We start from the raw sequence: 19,303 nt of genomic DNA on the forward strand, positions 1-19,303 counted from the left end.
GTCACCTGGGTCCTCTCTCTTCAGCCCTTTGTCCTCCCACTGGCCAGAACCGACTGGCTCCCAAGATGGGGTGGGCCTCCCAGTCGCCCATTTGGAAGCTGTCGCCGCAGCCTCGAGGGTTAGAAATTTCCTTTTTCTTCAAGACCGAAGGCTGAAATCATCCCATCTCCCCTGACTCCAGGACCTGGGGCTTTGAGGAAGCCAACAATGATCGTGAGACTCCTGAGCATTGGCCACACTGGACCTCTCACCCACACACGAGAGCTGGGGTCCCCTTTTCACGAGACCCTCGTCCCGGCCGAGTGTCACCTCCATAATGGACCCCCCCATCTTCTCCCTTTCTCCTGGGACTCTGAGGTCTAGCCCCGCTCCGACTCTCTCGGGATGTGACGATGTGACTCAGCAGGGAGGGGGGAGTGTTGACCTGGGAATGTGCCCTGGGGATGGGAGACCTGAGAGCCTGTCACCTGAGCCAGGAGGGGGAGGGAGAGGTAACACCCCTGCCCAGGAATGTGAAGACAGGCTGCAGGAGAGAGCCTGCTGGTGGGGGTTAGCCCAGGGCTGGGGTCTAAGCTCCCTGCTCCCCCAGAAGGACTTGACTGAGGGGTCCTGGGGGTACCCACAAGCTCTGTTTTGGACTGCGTTCCTGTTGGCCAATAAACCTTCTGTTTTACTGGCTGGCTGAGAGTCTCAGTGGATCCCAGGAAGAGGGGTGCAGGGCCTGGACTCCCCCACACTCCGTGACAAACACCCCTGTGGCATGTGTGGAGATGGGGGGGGGGGCGTTTTAAGCACAGTCCCACCCAAACTGCTCCCTCCAGATTATGATCGACCCACATACATATTTTCTCAGACCCCTTAAGCGGGGGGGGGGGGGGCAGGGGGACACAATACAAACCCCAGCGAGCACCAGGACAATCAACCTGCAAAGAGGGGCGGCATGGGGGTGGCACAGCCCCTTCTCCGCGCCTGGACCTCCTCCGCAGGGGGCACATGCCTCATGTTAATGACGCCAGCTGATCCCCCCCCTCAGCTCCCACCCCCGCCCCTGCGCCGCCCCCTCGCTCTGGAGAAGCCGCAGCTGCGGAGCGGCTCCGGAACCGGGCGGTCGCCGCGATCCAGCGCGATGGAGCCGGGCCGGCGACCGGCGGAGCAGTGACCGGCCGGCGAGGAGCCCCGGGGGCCTGGCCGGGGGGGCAGCGATGGCTGCTGCCTAGAGAGGGGCGGTGAGAGGGGTCGGCAGGCCCCAGCGCCGGGCAGCGGGGGCACCGACAGCCGCTGGGGGGGGGGGGTTGGGGGTGTTAGATGGACAAATGCGGGTGTCGGGGCTCGATGGATGGGGGGGGGTGTATGGCTGGACAGAGGGTGAGAGGTTGTATAAAAGGGGTGTATGGAGGGAGTGGGGCGGGGATGTATAAAAGGGGTATATGGAGATGGATGGATAGAGGGGGAGGGGCTGTATAAAAGGGGTGTATGGGGGTGGATGGATGGATAGAGGGGGTGTATATGGATTGACAGAGGGGGGAGGGGCTGTATAAAAGGGGTGTATGGGGATGGATGGATAGAGGGGGAGGGGCTGTATAAAAGGGGTGTATGGGGATGGATGGATAGAGGGGGAGGGGCTGTATAAAAGGGGTGTATGGGGATGGATGGATAGAGGGGGTGTACATGGATTGACAGAGCGGGGAGGGGCTGTATAAAAGGGAGTGTATGGGGGGGTGACTGGATGGATGGAGGTGGGTGTGTGGGGCTGGATAGATAGAGGGAGGGGGGCTGTATAAAAGGGGTGTATATGGATGGAAGAGGGGGAGGGGTGGGGTTGTATAAAAGGGAGTGTGTGGGGATGACTGTATGGCTAGAGGAGGGTGTGTGGGGCTGGATGGATAGAGGGAGAAGGGGGTGGGGCTGTATAAAAGGCGTGTTTGGGGAAGGATGGATAGAGGGGGTGTATATGGATGGATAGAAGGGGTGGGGCTGTATAAAAGGGGTGTGCAGGGATGGATGGGTAGAAGGAGTGTATATGGATGGATGGGGGGAGGGGCTGTATAAAAGGGGTGTATGGGGATGGATGGCTGGAGGAGGGTGTATATGGATTGACAGAGTGGGGAGGGGTGGGGATGTATAAAAGGGGGTGTATGGGACTGGATGGATAGAGGGGGAGGGGTGAGGCTGTATAAAAGGGGTCTATATGGATGGATAGAGGGGGTGTATATGGATGGATAGAGGGGGAGGGGCTGTATAAAAGGGGTGTGCAGGGATGGCTGGATGGCTGGAGGAGAGTGTATGGAGAAGGATGGATAGAGGGGGAGGGGTGGGGCTGTATAAAAGGGGTGTGTGGGGAAGGATGGGTAGAGGGGGTGTATATGGATGGATAGAGGGAGGAGGGGGCTGTATAAAACGGGTGTGCGGGGATGGCTGGATGGCTGGAGGAGGGTGTATGGAGATGGATGGATAGATAGACGGGTGTTTGTGGGGCTGGATGGATAGAGGGAGGAGGGGGTGGGGCTGTATAAAAGGGGGTGCCTGGGATACAGAGATTTACAGCCCCCAGCCTGGCACAGTCTCGATGGAATCTGTAGCCGGTAATGGGTGCAATCGCTGGGCCCGGGAGCCAGGCACCTGGTGACTCAGAGCGAGGGGGCCTGTTGCTAGTGAACCAGGGCTGGTGGCGGCTGGATCCGCCCCTTGGCCCAGCTCAGGCAGGGGCGATGGGGCCGTGGCCCTGGCAGAGCTGTACAGGTGGGGGGGCAAATCAGAGCCTGACTCTGTGCAGAAAAGGGGGGCGGGGGCTCGGCAGGTGTGATGCCAGTTGAGGACCTGGACAGTGGGGCTGGGGGTTGGGGTCTGGATCAGTAGCAGGGACCAGTGTGGGGTTATCCACGGGGGCTGGGAACTTTGTGGTGGGGGGGCTTAATTTCTATTTATCTCCACGTGCTGCCAGGGCAGCCAAACTGGGGTGTGAAATGGACAGGATTAGTGTGTGCGTGTGGCGGGGGGGTATTCACCCCAGTATCAGCTACCACACCCCTCCCGGGAGGTGGAGGGTCCTGACCATCCGGAAGAGAACTGGGGGAACCGAGCTGTCAGTTCAATGTAATTGTGCGGCGCGGGGGGGGGGGGGGGGGGCCCGCTGGCGCTGAAATGCAGCAAGACCCCTCCCCCATTCCCCAAACGCATGGGGCAGAGAGCAAGAAGGTTGAGATGAATTCGGGTTGTTGACTGCATTTATGGTAGGGTCTAGCATCCGATCGAGGTCAGGGCCCCGCTGTGCCGGGCGCTGCACAGACCCCAGCTGAGATCAGGCCCCCGTTGTGCCAGATGCTGAACACTGAGAGACGGTCCCTGCCCCAAGGGGCTTACAATCTACATAGATGCAGAGTGGGAGGGGAAACTGAGGCACACAGGGGGTCAATGAGGTCACACAGCTGGTCAGAGGCAGAACAGGGAACAGAACCCAGGAGTCCTGAGTCCCAGTCAGCCCCCAGTCGTGGGTGCCTGCTAAAGCTTTGTGCTCACTGGGTGCAGACGGCCCCGGGCAAGGGGAAGGGGTCACTCGGCAAGAGCTGTTGCCCTCTCTCGGGTGTGTGGGCTGGGGGTAGATTGTGCAGGTCATGCTGCTGCTTCTTCCGTGCTCTGTCCTCCTTCGCCGGGACTACTTCCAACCTCCCAGCCAATCAGCATGTCTCAGTCCAGCCCCTTCACCCAGGCAGTGCCCATCTGTCCACCTCTGCCAGGACTACTTCCAGCCACCCCACCAATCAGCACTTCCCAATGCCGCCCCTTCACAGGTGTGCTGGCCGCCTCTGCAGGGACTACTTCCAGCCTTTTCCTCTTGGTACTTTACCCTGCAGGTGGAGGGATACGTAAAATAGACCTACTGCTATTTACAAACGTTTCTAAGCCAGGGTTTCTAGAAATCGCGGGGGCAGCAGAGGTCGCCCCAGGGGGTGGGAGAAAGGCTCCTACCTCGGCTGAGCCACACTTGGATCTCGTCGCACCCTCGCGGTGGCTTGGCTCACACGCCCCATTTCACGGGCGACCGAGCGCTTCTCGCAGGGAAACTCCGGTGGCACAAAACCCTGGAGTGTGACTGAAAGTGTGTCTGGGCCCGCCCCCTCTCGCACGAGCATGTCTGGGCCCCGCCCCCTCTCTCACGAGCACGTCTGGGCCCCGCCCCCTCTCACACGAGCACATCTGGGACCTGCCACCTCTCGCACAATGCATGTGGCTGGGATCCGTTGTCTCTCGCATAGGTAGGATTCTCCATCTCTTGCATGGGCAGACAGGATCAGACAGTCCAACTGTCAACCCGTTTAACAGTTCTGTCCAGCCCCCGAATGCATCCGGCCCCCCCAGTTCTACAACACGGCGTCCTCCAGACGGCGTGCCCTGGTACGTACGGTGCGGAGTGGAGGTGCCGCACGGAGGAAGCCGCTTGGTAGAGCCCAGGTTTCGGTATGTCGCCCGTGGAGATGCCACCCAGCTGGCACCCGGCCTGCGGCCCCGAATGGGGCCCAGAACCTGCCGAGTCCAGTGACCAGAAGCAATTTCGGCAGAGGTGTTTCCTGTCAGAAAAGGCCATTTTGTCACAGTTGAAAGGTGGATTTCCACCTCCTTTTTGACAGAAAAATTTGGAAACTGATCAAAATGGAGCCAGTCCTTCTGCTGCGTACAATTCCTTATCCTCTTAAACTTTCACACGCTATTACATTCTGTTGTATACCTTTACATTATATATTCCCTTATACTCGGAGATTATATGATTTATTATTCTCTTACCTTTATCTCATTATTCTACTATCTAGACTTTAGATTATGTTACATTGACAGAGCTATAATCTGAATAGAGAAAATACCATCTAATAGAAAAGTGTAATAGAACCGAAATACCAAAAAAATAATGGATTATATTTTTATATGAGGATATTTTCTCTGTTTAGATTGCAGCTCTATGCAAGTGCAAGAGAATCTAAACCGAGACAAAGAATCTTTTACACTTTGGTATTCAATTCTATTTTCTCTGTTTAGATTCTATGACACACTTTCTCGTTCACCGCAGCAGATCTTGTATTGTGCTGTTTTACATTCCTCTCGCTTTTCCATCTCATGCTGAGATCTCGCCTAGCTCATGTTTTCTGTCCTGTTTGAACGCTTCAAACGTATCAAAAGAGAGCGTCCAGCTGCTCCCGACCGTCCGGCATTTTCCCCAAATTTCCATTCCACCAACATTCCAAAATCTCGACTCGTCGTCCCGCTTCGGGGCGATTTGTCAGATTGTCCCAACGCCCCAAAGGAGCAGGGACAGGAGGCCAAGTGGCAGGATGGCAGCCAGATCAGGAGCCCGTGGGAGGCCTCAGCTGAGGGACGGGCTGTGGGGGGCAGCCAGGTCTCAGCCAGGAAGATGAATCAGGGGAGTGGGGGGCAGTTCACATCATGCGAGATGCTGCTTGGGGAGGGACCTGGGGTCTCTGTTTGCACCGTGCATGGGCAGGGGGCTGTGTAGGGATGCAGTGACCGCTCTGCCTTTGGGTCTCCTTTGCTAGGTGCCCCCTCCCCACGGAGGGACCCCCTCTCTCCCACGCCCGGAGTGGGCATCATGGCTGGCGGGAAGCAGGAGCTGAAGAGAAGCGTTTCCATCATCCCCTGCTTTGTGTTCGTGGAGGTAAGGCATTGGGCCTGAGGAGCGTGGGGCTGGGCGCCAGGAAGCCTGGGTTCCCTCCCTGGCTGTGGGAGGAGAGTGGGGTGTAGTGATTAGAGAAGAGGGGGCTGGGAGCCAGGACTCCTAGGTTCTGTTCTCCACTCAGCTTAGTGAGAGAATCCAAAATTAACCAATGTACCTTAAAACGGGGACCTGGCACTGCGAGCTTCCCTGTGGCAATATTGCAGATCCACCGGCCCGGTGCTCTCGCACGGCCCTGGGAAGACCCCTTCAGTGCATCAGCCCCATCAGGGTCGCACTATCTCACTGGGGTCAGCCCCTCGGCTTCCCCGCCTCCTGGGACCGAACATTCAGCACCCCTGGGTCATGCCGTGAGCTCCCTGCAGCGAGTCCACCTGGATTGGAGCCCTGGGGGAGACTTGCACCCCCAAAGGGAGCCATGCCCCCCGACTTCCTGATTCCGGAGTGACGTCCCTCCCAGGAGGGTTTATTAGTTTCTGGAACACAGCAGAGCAAGCCCTTAGTTACCAGAGAGAACAGAAAGTTACAGCCTGGTCCATCTGGGTCATCCATGCTCCTTAGTCGCTAGGTACCAAATGTCCGGGCATTTGGTGCGGTCCTTGTTTTCTGGGACTCTCCATAGGCCTGGGGTCCAGGCGTCAGTCACACCTGGACCTCTGCAAACAGTAAACAACCTCCCCCAACCCCACCCCCATGCAGCACATAAGGGAAACTGAGGCACACAGTGTAGTCATACAAAACATTATGAAAAATTCCCACTTTGTCCCAGGCAGTGCCCCGGCCAGGGGGACTCCAGAGCTGTGAGCTTCTCTGCAGCAGTGCCCAGCCTAGGGAGATGAGGAGACTCCAGCACTGCAAGTTCCCCACAATAGTGCTCCAGGCCAGGGGCGAGGAAGACAGTGCTGTGAGCTTCCCTGCAGCAGTGCCCTAGCAACTCCCCTTCCTCATGCCCTAGCACCAGCCCCTCCTGCCATGAACCCTCCAGAGGTTAGACACAGGGGTTTTGCTGTGGAGGAGGGTCCTGCGTTAAACGGCAAGTGTGGGGGGGAGATCATGTTGGGGGGGGGGCTAAACGACCCCCCTTCACCGTCCAGCTCAGGAGCACGAAGTCGGCCTAGAGAGCCAGGGCCACGAGCCAGGGAATGAAATTTTCCTTCTGTCACTTCATAAAACCCTGGGCCTGACCCTTTGAGCTCACTGCCAGGGGCTGGGGGGGGGGCCAAGGCAAATCCCCAGCCCCCACTCCCTTGCTTACAGGATCCTTCATCACTTCCTTCCCATCCTAAACAGCCCCCATGCCCCACCCCAGAGGTGGCTGCATCTCAGCACCGAGCAAGGGGTCCCTGTATAAACAGCCCCTGCACCCCACCCCAGAGGCAGCTGCATCTCACTGCTGGGTGAGGGGGGCCTGCAGCCTTGAAAAGGCACAGCGTGGTGTGGGTGGGGGGGTTGGATTTATTTGGGTGCTCCGGCTGGAGGAGGGGCAGGTGGGTGAGGGGGGGAAGCCCTGGGGGGAGGCGAGGGGGGAGGGAGCAGCCGTCTGCCCCAGTCTGACCGAGGTGGGTGCCTCGGCCGTGAAGTGATGCGGAGCTACAGCAGGCAGCCAAGCGTGAACGGGAGTGCACGAGGGAGCTTGCACGGAGCCGGGGGGCGGGGGAGAGGGAAGGGGGAGGCGGGACGGATGGTTCCTGGGCTCCCCCCACTCCCAGCCCGCGACTCTGCCTCCTCGCTCCGCTCCGCCCGGCGCTCAGTCCGGGCCGGGCGCGGGCCGGGGCCGGGCGCTGAGCTGCCATGTTCTATTTCCAGCTGGTGATCATGGCGGGCACGGCGCTGCTGGCATATCACTTTGAATACACCGACACCTTCCCCGTCCACATCCAGGGCTTCTTCTGCTACGACAGCACCTACGCCAAGCCCTACCCGGGGCCCGAGGACGCCAGCCGCGCCCCGCCCGTCCTGGTCTACTCCCTGGTCACCGCCGTGCCCACGGCCATGGTGAGGGGCACCCGGGCAGGGGGTGGGGCTGGGGGGGGGCGTGTACGTTGGGGGCTGACGTGTGGGTCTGGCATGGGGGGTATGGGAGGGCTGGGTGGTGCCCGGGGGTTCTGGTGGGGCTGGGATCTCAGAGGGATTGGGCCCATGAGTGTCACACCTGGGTTCTGACCCTCCAGACCCATGCCAACCCCTTGGGCTTGGGGGCAATGTGCCCCCCAAGCAGAGGCTGCTGTCAAGGCACCCACACACCAGCCCCATGTGCCCCATTGGGGGCCAGTGACCAAGGGCCCCCCCTGCCACAGGGACCCGCTGGCACCTGCAGAGCATAGTCTGGGGGGGGCTGCTTGGGGTTCTCAGAGCCTCCTCCGGGGGGCCCTCAGACCCAGCTGGGGTGTCAGGGTCCTGGATCCGGGCCTGGGTTAGCAGCTTCTGCATGGAGTGGGGTGTGGGCTGGGGGGCAGGACTGGTGGCTCCAGGAGACTGGTGGAGTGGAGGGGAGCTGGGGGTTTTGGGGGGCCAGCAGGGGTGGGGCAGGGGAGTCATGTAGATCATCTGTGCAAAGGGAACAGGGAGCAGCTGGGGCCTGGTGCCCCCAGCCTGCACCCCCCATGCCAAGCTGGCAGCCTGAATGCGGCTGGTTCCATGTATGGCCAAGCCCCTGTCCTGACCCCACTGACCAGCAGCTGGACACGGAAAGCAGGGCCCCCCCCCTCAGAGCACGGACGGGGCCTTGGGGCAGGAGAAAGATGGGGCTGGGCTGGGAGGGCCCCCACCCCAGTGCTCTGCCAGGGCCCCTCAGTCCCCACCCACAGCCCCATTTCCCTGTCTCTCCTTCTCCGTCTTTGCCCTCTGCCCACCACTCCCGCCCCTCCATCCCTGCCCTTCCCCGATCCCCCCTTTGTGGGAACTGAGGCAGGGTTTGGGGGAGATAGGCCATGGCTCCGTCCCCCGCCTTAGAAGCTGGGAGCTCCCAGCCCCCCTCCCTTCCCTCCACTCCCCCGCATCTGGGCTCCGTCCGCTCCAGTTGGCTAATCCTGGCTGCACCGTCTGCTCTGCGGGGTGGGGGGGGGACCCAGGGAGGGCTGGAGGGAGGGGCTAGAAAGGGGGGGTCAGGGATCCCCCACTCCTCCCTGCACAGATGAGGCTGCCTCACTCCTCCTCCACCCCCTGCCCCAAGGATCCCCCAGCACCTGGAGCAGTGGGGCCAGCGTTGAGATCCAGGCTGGGGTCCCGATGGCAGCGGGGTGCCCCCTGGGGGCAGGACAGGGTATTGGGGGAGGGGAAGACTAATGGGGGGGGGCTCTTGGGGGCCCAATCCTGCACCCTGGGCCCAATTCTCAGTTATGGTGATGGCACTTTGTGCTTCTCAGATGGGAGCTCCCCTGCCTGGTCCCAGGAGCTCCAGGCTGGCCTAAGACCCTGGCTTGGGGGGCGTAGCTGGAGCACACTGGGGTGTGCCTGCTCCCTGCCTTCCCACAGAGGCCTGTGCTGGGACAGAGCATGAGTTAGAGCAGCCCCGAGGCTGCCCTGGCTGGCTCCTAGATCCCGTCCTGCCGCCCGAGAAGTGGGAGGGGGCAGCCCCTGCGGATGGGGTCCAGGGGGATTGGGCCTGAGGTGGGGGGTGCTGATGGAGCCACTAACTGGGATCCTGCCCCCCTCCCCCGGCCCCAAGATCCTGGTCGGGGAACTGGCTGGATTTCTCTGCTGGCCGCGGCAGCGTAAGGAGAAAACCATCGTCTCTGGGGAATGCTGCTACTTCATCCCGCTGCTGAGACGCATCGTCCGCTTCCTGGGTGAGTGTGGGGGCCCCTCGCTCCCGACCCGCAGCCCCCTGCTCTCCTACCCCTGGGCTGTCCTCCCCCCAGCTCTGCCGGTGCCCCTCGCTGCCGACCCGCAGCCCCCTGCTCGCCCGGCCCTGGGCTCCCCCCAGCTCTGCCGGTGCCCCTCGCTCCCGACCCGCAGCCCCCTGCTCATCCGGCCCTGGGCTGTCCTCCCCCGGTTCTGCCGGTGCCCCTCGCTCCCGACCCGCAGCCCCCTGCTCGCCCGGCCCTGGGCTCCCCCCAGCTCTGCCGGTGCCCCTCGCTCCCGACCCGAAGCCCCCTGCTCACCCGGCCCTGGGCTCCCCCCAGCTCTGCCGGTGCCCCTCGCTCCCGACCCGCAGCCCCCTGCTCATCCGGCCCTGGGCTCCCCCCAGCTCTGCCGGTGCCCCTCGCTCCCGACCCGCAGCCCCCTGCTCATCCGGCCCTGGGCTCCCCCCAGCTCTGCCGGTGCCCCTCGCTCCCGACCCGCAGCCCCCTGCTCATCCGGCCCTGGGCTCCCCCCAGCTCTGCCGGTGCCCCTCGCTCCCGACCCGCAGCCCCCTGCTCATCCGGCCCTGGGCTCCCCCCAGCTCTGCCAGTGCCCCTCGCTCCCGACCCGCAGCCCCCTGCTCACCCGGCCCTGGGCTCCCCCCAGCTCTGCCGGTGCCCCTCGCTCCCGACCCGCAGCCCCCTGCTCATCCGGCCCTGGGCTCCCCCCAGCTCTGCCGGTGCCCCTCGCTCCCGACCCGCAGCCCCCTGCTCACCCGGCCCTGGGCTCCCCCCAGCTCTGCCAGTGCCCCTCGCTCCCGACCCGCAGCCCCCTGCTCACCCGGCCCTGGGCTCCCCCCAGCTCTGCCAGTGCCCCTCGCTCCCGACCCGCAGCCCCCTGCTTGCCCGGCCCATCTCTGCACTAATCACTCCCCTCCTCCCGCAGGTGTCTATTCCTTCGGCCTGTTCACCACCACCATCTTCGCGAACGCCGGGCAGGTCGTCACGGGGAACCAGACCCCCCACTTCCTCTCCGTTTGCCGCCCCAACTACACGGCGCTGGGCTGCCAGCTGCCCGGCCCCCAGTACATCACCGACCGGGGGGCCTGCGCTGGGAACCCCGCCCTGGTCACTGCAGCCCGCAAAGCCTTCCCCTCCAAGGACGCCGCGCTCAGTGCCTACGCCGTGGTCTACACCGCCGTACGGGCTGGGGGGCTGGGACAGGCTGATGGAGCTGTGGGGCAGAGGGAGGGGAGGCCGCGGGCTAGTCAGGGCAGTGGGATGGGGGTAGGGAGGTGGGGCAGAGGGGTTGAGGGGGCAGGGAGAGGGGACAGCACAGGGGGCCGTAGGGCAGGGAGAGGGGAGGCAGAGGGGCAGGGCAGCCCAAGGGAGGGGGAGGGAGGCAGGCAGTCTGCGGGCAGGGGGGTCCGGAGGGCAGGGCTTGGGGGGCTTCTGATGGCTCCTGCCCCCCCCCCACGCCATCTCTCTCCCCCCAGATGTACGTGACGCTGGTGCTGGAGGTGCGGGGCTCCCGGCTGGCCAAGCCCACGCTCTGCCTGGCGCTGGCCGGCCCGGCTGCCCTGGTGGGGGTGGTGCGGGTGGCCGAGCACCGAAACCACTGGGCTGATGTGCTGGCCGGATTCCTGACCGGGGCTGCCATCGCCGCCTTCCTGGTGAGCCCCCCGCAGCCCCCCACCTCCCCGGAGCGTCCCCAGCTCACTCGCCTGTCCGCAGCCCCCACAGCCCCCTACTTGCCCCCCACGACCCTCCACCTCTCCTGAGTGCCCCAGCCCCCTCGGCTCTCCACAGGCCCCCCAGCCCCCAAACTGTCCCCCCCGAGCTCCCCCACAGCCCCCCACCTCCCCTGAGCGCCCTCAGCCCCTGCCACAAGACGCCCACCCCCACAGCTCTCCACAGCTACCCCACCGCCCCCCACTTCCCCCAAGTCCCCAGCCCCTGCCACATGCCCCCCACAGCCCCCCTCGTCCCCCATCTGCCCCCCATGGCTCCCCACCTCCCCTGAGCATCCCCAGCCCCCTCAGCTCTCCCAGCACCCCCAGCTCCCCACCTGCCCGCCCGAGCTCCCCCGCAGCTCCCCACCTCCCCTGAGCTCCCTCAGCCCCCCCACCTGCCCCCCCAAGCTTCCCCATGGCCCCCCATCTCCCCTGAGCACCCCCAGCCCTGCCACATGGCACCCACCCCCCATGCCTCTCCACAGCCCCCCACCTGCCCCCCGAGCTCCCCACGGTCCCCCACCTCCCCCAAGCACCCCCAGCCCCTGCCACATGGCCCCCACCCCAACAGCTCTCCACAGCCTCCCACCTGCCCCCTACACCCTCTGCTGCCCCCCACACTTCCTGACACCCCCCGAGCCCACCCCCACATGGTCTCCACCCCCACAGCTCTTCTCAATCTCCCACCTGGCCTCCCAAATCCCCCACAGCTCTCCACAGCCCCCCACTTGGCCCTTAAGCCTCCCGCAGTCCACCACCCCCTACCACACAGCACCCACCTGCCCCCAACCCTACCCCCCCGGACACCCCACCAAACCACACAGCCCCCACCTCACCCCCAACTCCCACAGTCCTCAGCGCACAACCCCCCCACCCGGGAGGCCTCTCAGCCACACCCCGGACTCCCCCCATCGCACTCAGCCACCCGTCAGCTGGGGGGCGCCGCGCTGCAGGGAGCGGGAAGGGGTCCCTAGGGGGGCCGGACCCTCCCTCACTCTGGGTCCCCATCCCCAGGTGACCTGCGTGGTCAATAACTTCCGGAGCAAGGCGCCCGCGGCCCAGAAGCCGGCGCCGGCCGAGAGCCTGGCCAGCGTCCCCGGCGTGGGGCTGCCCTGCGTCGAGAGCCCCCTGGAAAAGTTCAGCGTAGCCCAGGTGAGGGGCAGGGCACCTGCAACGAGTCACCTGGGGATGCGCCCAGCTCTGGGGAGCCACCAGCCAGCCCATCCCCCTCCCGCCGCAGGGCAGTGGCTGCATCCTCTGGGGCCGGGGGCTCTTTGCTCAGTCCCCCACCGTCCCGAGCCCCAGGAAAATGCAGGGTGCTGCAGGGCGCAGGGGTGGAGGTTGGGGGGCTGCAGAATGGGGGTGTAGGACTGGGAGAGCAGGTGTGTGGGGGGGTCACGTGGCCCCACTGCCATCCCCTCCCCCACCTCACACTCTGAGCTGGCGGGGAGCTGTGGGGGGGGGGGGTAGGTTCCCCTCGGGATGGGATCAGGATGGGGAGAGGCAGTGGGCCAGGACAGTGTGGCCTTAACCCCTGGCCCCCAGCGTGGGGGCTGGGAACTGCATAACTCCCCTGATCCCCTCCCCCCTGAAACCCTCACCCGTGGCCCCACGACACCTCAACACCCCCGCCTGCCCCCCAGGTCATGCAGGGAGCAGGGGTGGTGTTGGGGGGGGATGCTTCACCAGGCATCTGGCCCCCAGCACCCATGGCAGCTGGCTCTAGGGTGGGGGTGGCTCTCACAGTCGTGGGGGAGGATGCTGAACGGGGCGGGGTCTGGTGGGGACATGCAGGAGGAGTGGGGCCCAATTGGGGGTGCGGGGGGGGGGAGTATAGACACCGAGTCCTGCATCCTGGGTTCCTTCTCTCCCCACACTTTCCCCTCCCATTCCCACCCTTCTCCATCTCAGGCTACCCCCCAGAGATGAGTCCCAAACCCCTTTCTCACCCCATAGGAGCCTCAGTCCCCCCTGTGAGGGCTCCCCCCTGTGAGACCCCCGATGCCCCCATTTGAACCCCGCATCCAACAGTGTGAATGCCAATGACCCCCTGATCCCCCCAGTGTGAACCCCAAAGACCCCTCAACCCCTCCAATTCCCCCACCCATGGTGAGCAAGGAGCAAAGGCCTAACATTGTTTCCATCTCTCTGTCGTTTCTTTCCCCCCCATTTCCCCCCTCCTCCCGCCTGACGCTGCTCTCCCTGGGGGGGGCCCTAGCGGGTCAGGGACCCCCCAGAAGAGCAGGATTTCTCCACGCTGCTCACCCGAGGCCTGGAGAGGCAGCTAGCTCGCTCCCTCCGCATGGGGGGCCACGCTGGGGCGGCTCGGCCCTACGAGTAAGTGCCACCCCCCCTACGCCCTGCTGGAGACCTGCCGAGGGAGCGCTCCCTCCCCCCACCCCCAGGCAGGTGCAGCCCAGTGCCAGGGAGGGGGGAAATGGGGCAGGAGTGGGGGTGAATGGGGAGGATGGATTATGGGAATGTGTTTTGGGAGGGCAAATTAATTTTGGGAGAATATGCAGATTCTGGGGGGCGTGAAACAGAAGTTTTGGGGGGAAAGGAGAGAAAAATGGGGGATTTGGAGGTGGAACAACCTACCAGGGCTGACCAAACCAGATTGTAGAGGGGATAACAACCTACCAGTGCTGCCCAAGCCATATTGCAGAGGGGATAACAACCTGCCAGTGATGCCTACTACCAGCATTGCTCCCTCAGCTATACCACTAGAGGGCTGTGCTCTGGGACCAAAGGTTGTGGGTTCAATGTGGGGGGCTGTAACTTTTTCAGGGGCTTTGGGGACACGTTTAAAGCTCTGCCTCCCCCCGTTTCTCTCCCCTCCAGGATCACAGAGCTGTGCTCCCAGAAATCACCTGACCCCCAGCTGTGTCTCTTCCCCACCACCCCCGACGTGCTCATCCCCTCCCGCTCCGTCACCAGCGAGGTCTGACGGAGACACTGCCCCCTGGGGAGGGGAGGGGATGTTGGGGCCCCCCCAGAACCCCCCCACCCAGGACACCCCTTTGCCTATTGCCCCCCCCCCCGACCAGCACCATCCCTTTAACCAATTCCTCCCTGGTTTGTTTGTGGTTTGTAATGACACACTTGTAAGTGTGATGCGCGCGGAGGGTGTGTGTGTAAAATCGCACCCTCCTTTTCTATAGGGCCCAGCTTTCTTCCCCCCCCCCCACCCGAGGTGGGCCCAATCCTGCAGCCAGGGCAATAAGTGGGAGTTTCAATCCCCCCCCATCCTGCAGCTGCTGAAGTTGGAGTGATAGGAACAGAATTAGTGCCCCCCACTGAGAGCCCCAAAGGGCCCCCCAGCTGGGGGCTGCCTCCCCAATATGCAGGCTGGGCAGGTGGGAGATTGGACGGGGGAAGTGGGGTGGTATGTCAGTCAGTTTGATCTGGGGAGCGGGGCTGGGGACAGAAGCTGACAAGGGGACAGTACTGAGTGGGGGGCTGGGGGAGCAGTGGGGGCCAGAGGGGGGTGATGAAGGTCAGAGGGGGGTCAGGGGGCAGCGGGGGCCAGAGGGGGTGTCGGGGGCTGGTTTCAAAGGCCTCGGCAGAGCTCAAGACAAAAGGAAGAAACCAGCAAATTGGGAGCAGTGTGGTGGTGGTGGGGGTTGTTTGCAACAAATTCTGGGCCCTGCTGAATCTGGATTGAGCAGAAGATCAGGGGAAGGGTAGGAGGGGGCACGGCCGGGTGGGGGGGGCATATGTGTGAGGGGTGGGCGAGGGCATTGGGGGGCAGGCGTGGGGGGCTGCTTCTGTCTCTGGAGCCCATTCATCCTGTCTGCCCGGGTCCTGGGCACCCCTACAGCCAGGACCCTTCTCCCTGGGGGGTCCCAGGGTGCCCCCCCCAAAGCTGTCGGTGCCCAGAGAAGTGGGGGAGGGGGAATCCTGAGCCCTTTGTGGGCAGCTCAGCCTCACCCATCAATCACAGATTATCGCTGTCCAACCATAGGGCTCAGATGGGGGAAGGGGAGGGGCTCGTCCAAGCTCCACCCATGGAATAAGCCCCACCCACAGGAGTTGCCCAGACCAGATGGGTGTTGAGTGGGGGGCTTGGTGGGCCCCTGGGCCCCTGTCCTCCTTGCCTGGGAGGGAAGGACTAAGTGCCCCCCCCACTCGTGGCACCAACAGAGCCGTGGCTGGTGGCTGATCCATGCCCCCCCCAGGGCTGGAGTCGTTAACGACGTTGGTGTTTAAGTGATGGGCACCGAGCCGGGGCCGTTCACACCCCTGCGAGTGGCTGGGCCGGACTCGCCCCCGCCGGGGTTTCCCCGCCACCGTCACACCTGGAGCCGGACTCACTCCTATCGTCACAAGCCAGGAGTGCGAGGGGAGCCCCGGAGCCAGGGGGGGCGGGGCGGAGCTGCTGCATCGACACCCCAACCTCCAGGGGGATCGAACACATCCTGGACCCATTTCTTCCCCCTTGGGTCGTCCGGCCAGGGCTGGGGAGTCTGCTGTGAAGAACCCCCCCCATGCTGGGATATGGGGGGGCAGGTGCCTGGGCTGGGGGGGGCGGGGGAAGGTCTGATCCAAAGGTGGGGGGGTCAGGCCAAATCTAACATGTTCCCACGAGGATTTAATAAAAATCACGTTTGTAACAGACGCTGGTGGCCTGGAGATTCGTCAGTCATCAGCCCCCCGAGTCGCAGCCCCCCAGAACGAGTGTGTGAGGCTGCAAGTGGGGCGGGGGGCAGAGATCAGAGCAAATAGTGCAATTGATGCCCCTTACTCCCGACCCGTAGCCCCCTGCTAGCCCAGCCCTGGGCTCCCCACTCCCCAGGCTTCCTGGCCAAATTCCAGTGTCACCCCCTCCTGATGTGACAGATCAGCCATGTCAGCCGCATGAAACAGGGCGTGTCGCTGATGTGGGGGGGGCTCATAGCATCCCCCTCCCCCTGCACCTCCAGGGTGGGACACTCTCCCCCAGGGACTCTCTCGAGCCCAGTTCATTGTCAGGGTGAACCCCCCAAGGCCCAGTGTCCCATTTCCCACCCCCGAGCCAGCCAGACCCCTGCCGGGGGCGGGATTGGAGCCAGTGCCCCCTAGAGGGGAAGGCCCCATGGCCTGGAATTCCCGGTGGCCTGTGTCCAGGGCAGTCCCTGCCCCCACCCCGATGTCCTGGGGGCAAATCTCTCTTCCCCTGATGCGGTGCTTTATTCTCCATTGCCATGGAAACACAATCACACGGGGGGGGGGGGCGGGAGGCGTATCCCAGGAGCATCTGGAGGCTTCGCAATAGCAAGAGAACACCCCCCCCCCAACCCTCGTGGGGGGGTATGCCAGGAGCTGGGATGTTCAGCAGGAGTTGGGAGGTAGATGGGCAGCTCCCCTGGGGGCAAGTTATTCCCTCCTTCCCTCCCCACTTGGGGGGCAGGGACCTCGCCGCTACTTTTGAAGGGTCCAGCCGGGGTAGATGGGCCTGCAGAAGGGGCACCCGCCCCTCCCCACCACCCCCTTGTGGCTGAGCGCAGCCTGCCTCAGTTTCCCTCCATAATGAAGGCCCTTAAAGAGCCCGGCGAAGGCAAAGCCAAGCCCTCCCGTGGCCAGGATTTAAGGGCTTTTCCCTCAGAGCCTTGAGCAACTTGACCCATCCCAACGTCGCGAGGCTGCCCCATATTCCCAGTTTGCCTAGCTCAGCCCCCCCCCCCCCCACACACACAACAGAGCTTGTCTAAGCCTTTGGTCAGGTCCAGGGGCTCCGACCTTAATTAACGGCCTTCCAGCTAACGAGGCCCAGCCTGGGGCGCTCCTGCCCTTCCGCAGAGCCTGGCACTGGTGGGCTGGGCAGCCGCCCCCAGGAAGGGCCAAGTGCCATGCCAGGGCCCCCTGTAGCCAGCATGTTGGCAGGGAGGAGATGGGAGCTGCCGCGGGCATGGGTAGAGTGTGGGCTTGGGGGGCGTACGGCTGAGTGTGGGTCCATGTGCACAGGGTTCATGGGGGGAGGCAGAGGCATTAGCTATTCACTCAGTGCACTGCCCAGCCCCATGGGGCCTAGATCCAGCCCTGGGATGGGGCCCCTGCTGGGCACCCCGTCCCCCCACATCCCAGCCTGGGACGAACCTCGGAACCGTTTAAAACTTTCCCTCCAGCTCACCAGCTGGCATCAAACCGCTCAGGGTTGGTTTGCGTTTGCCCTGCGAAGGGACCCCTTGGCCGCAGGCTGGGGAGGGGGGATGCGGAGATACCTCCTGACTCCAAAGTGGGGGGCTGGTCTCACAAAAATTGGAAACCAGGGGCCGGGTACCCCTGCCAACTGGAGAGGGGTCCCCAAACATCAGCAGTGAGTGAGAATGTAATTACATCTAGTGTAAGACCGGTTGTAAAGACTGGGGTTAGGGGATTATGGGCTAGTGGTTAGAGCTGGGATGGGCCAGGAGCCAGGACTTGGCAGTTCTATTTCCAGCTCTGGGAGGGGAGTGGGGTCTAGTGTTTAGAGCGGGGGGGGGGGTATGGTGTGAAAAAAATGGGAATTCTTAATATTTTGTATGAATATGGTGTGTGCCTCAGTTTCCCCTCTGTGCTGCCTGGTTAACTAGGTGGTGGAACAAGGGAGTTTATTCTTTGTAGCGAGCCAGGTGTGATTGACGCCTGGCTGCCGGGGGCCCCATGCCCATTACGAACCCGGACAACAATGGGCCAGACAGTTGGTGCCTCAGATCTAATGCCCCAGGCTGGCCGCCCCGCCTCTGTGGGAAGCCAGCGGGAGAACAAAGTGCGAAGGCGGGTGACCAGGTGGCCTGGTTAGCCCGGGAATGAGAACAAACTGGTCTCTAGGCTAACCCAGCACCTGTTCCGCTGGGTTCCCGACTCTAATAAACCCTATTTACACCGCTGGCTGGGAGTCACTCCAGGCTCAGGAAGTCGGGCGGCATGACTCCCTTTGGGGTGAAAGCCTTCCCAGGGATCCAACCCAGGTGGCCTTGCCCCGGCGAGCTCATGGCTTGACCCAGGGGTGCTGAGGGCAGGAAAGGTGCTTACCCCAGAGAGAGCGTGACCTTAAGGGAGTTAACCCTTGAAAGGGGTCTGGTCTGCCCAGGGACTGTTCCAGAGCCGTGTGGGAGCACCGGACCTGTGGCTCTCTGACAGCTGGGAGACAGGATTTCCAGCTCTCAGAAGGGAGTGGTGTCTAGTGGTTAGAGCAGGGGGGACGGGGGCTGGGAGCCAGGACTCCTGGGTTCTATCCTCAGCACTGCCACTGACTGTCTGTGTGATCACTGGCACATCACCCCGGGCTAGGGTGGACAATGTGGGGTCCTGATAAAGGCTTGGGGTAGGCGTGGTGGCAGCGGGGGGCGGTTCCCTTCCTGGCTACCTCATTGGTATGCATCTCAGCAGCTGGGGTGTCTCAGCCCCCTGCGCCCTCCCCTCCTACCCCACACAGAGCAGGAGGGGAGTTAACACCTCATTGGGAAGCATCCGGGCAGCTCCCCTGCTCTGGGAGTGACAGGCTCAGGCTCTCTGCAGATACAGGCAAAGTCACTGTGTTGGTTACACCCAGGCAGCTCCCCCTCCCCATCGACAGGCTCAGGCTCTCTGCAGACTCGGTTATTGGACAGCCCGCCTGGGAACACCTTTGTTACTACAGAAACGTCACTCATTGCTCTACCAGTCCGTCAGTGCGCGGTTGGTCTGTCTGGGTTTAGCATCAGCTGGTGCCTTGGGCTTCATCTGAATGGCACAGAACAGCCGAAGGGGGCCGCGTGCCTGTTTAGCTGGGTACGGCTATGGGGAGGTGCCCCCCGTGTGTTATTTTTTCATTACTAACTTTTAGGCAAATTACGGTAGAGCTGAGCTCAGGGCCCAGGACCCTCAGTAAAGGACAGTCCTAAGAGCTCCTAGTCTATGTGGCTAAAGGGTGAGAAGGGAAACTGAGGCAGAGAGGCCAGTGATGGAGCTAGGAATAGAACCCAGCTCTCCTGAATCCCAGGCTTGTGCTTCTCCCACGGGGAAACGGCCGCCGGCCCCCCATGTCTCCTGCATTGCCCCTTTAAGTACTGCACAAGAGTCTTGAAGCCTCCAGCACAGGGCGCGCTGGACCCTGGGCTCTGTAGCTGCTGCACATGGCAAGGCCTGGCGCTGAGGGTCAGGAGTCC

General features: G+C 63.1%; 1 protein-coding gene across 4 annotated transcripts; it reads left to right on the plus strand.

The window, feature by feature from the left end:
- The first annotated feature begins 1,037 nt into the window (after positions 1–1,037).
- PLPPR2 (phospholipid phosphatase related 2) lies at positions 1,038–14,234 on the plus strand. Of its 4 annotated transcripts, none has more exons than XR_012155730.1 (9): positions 1,038–1,226; positions 5,544–5,662; positions 7,487–7,675; positions 9,348–9,468; positions 10,409–10,662; positions 10,959–11,135; positions 12,210–12,347; positions 13,414–13,600; positions 14,037–14,121. XR_012155730.1 is itself a non-coding variant. In XM_073318733.1 (9 exons), the coding sequence occupies exons 2-9, from the start codon at positions 5,597–5,599 to the stop codon at positions 14,140–14,142; spliced, it is 1,095 nt and encodes a 364-aa protein (XP_073174834.1). In that variant the 5' UTR covers positions 1,038–1,226; positions 5,544–5,596; the 3' UTR covers positions 14,143–14,234. The 4 variants fall into 4 exon arrangements, 3 of the variants coding, with proteins under 3 accessions (XP_073174834.1, XP_073174832.1, XP_073174833.1); XM_073318733.1 differs by having other exon boundaries at positions 7,562–7,675; positions 13,414–13,532; positions 14,037–14,234; XM_073318731.1 differs by having other exon boundaries at positions 1,039–1,226; positions 13,414–13,532; positions 14,037–14,234.
- Positions 14,235–19,303: the final 5,069 nt, after the last annotated feature.

This window comes from Lepidochelys kempii, chromosome 20 (assembly GCF_965140265.1).
Source record: "Lepidochelys kempii isolate rLepKem1 chromosome 20, rLepKem1.hap2, whole genome shotgun sequence".
NCBI classification, from domain to species: domain Eukaryota; kingdom Metazoa; phylum Chordata; order Testudines; family Cheloniidae; genus Lepidochelys; species Lepidochelys kempii.

Bases quoted from the DNA above. Each gene is read 5' to 3' on its own strand.
- PLPPR2 (XM_073318731.1), top strand. From the start codon at position 5,597: ATGGCTGGCGGGAAGCAGGAGCTGAAGAGAAGCGTTTCCATCATCCCC. The intron at 10,663-10,958 runs GTACGGGCTGGG...CTCTCCCCCCAG, and splicing joins ACGCCGTGGTCTACACCGCC to ATGTACGTGACGCTGGTGCT. The intron at 11,136-12,209 runs GTGAGCCCCCCG...CCCCATCCCCAG, and splicing joins CTGCCATCGCCGCCTTCCTG to GTGACCTGCGTGGTCAATAA.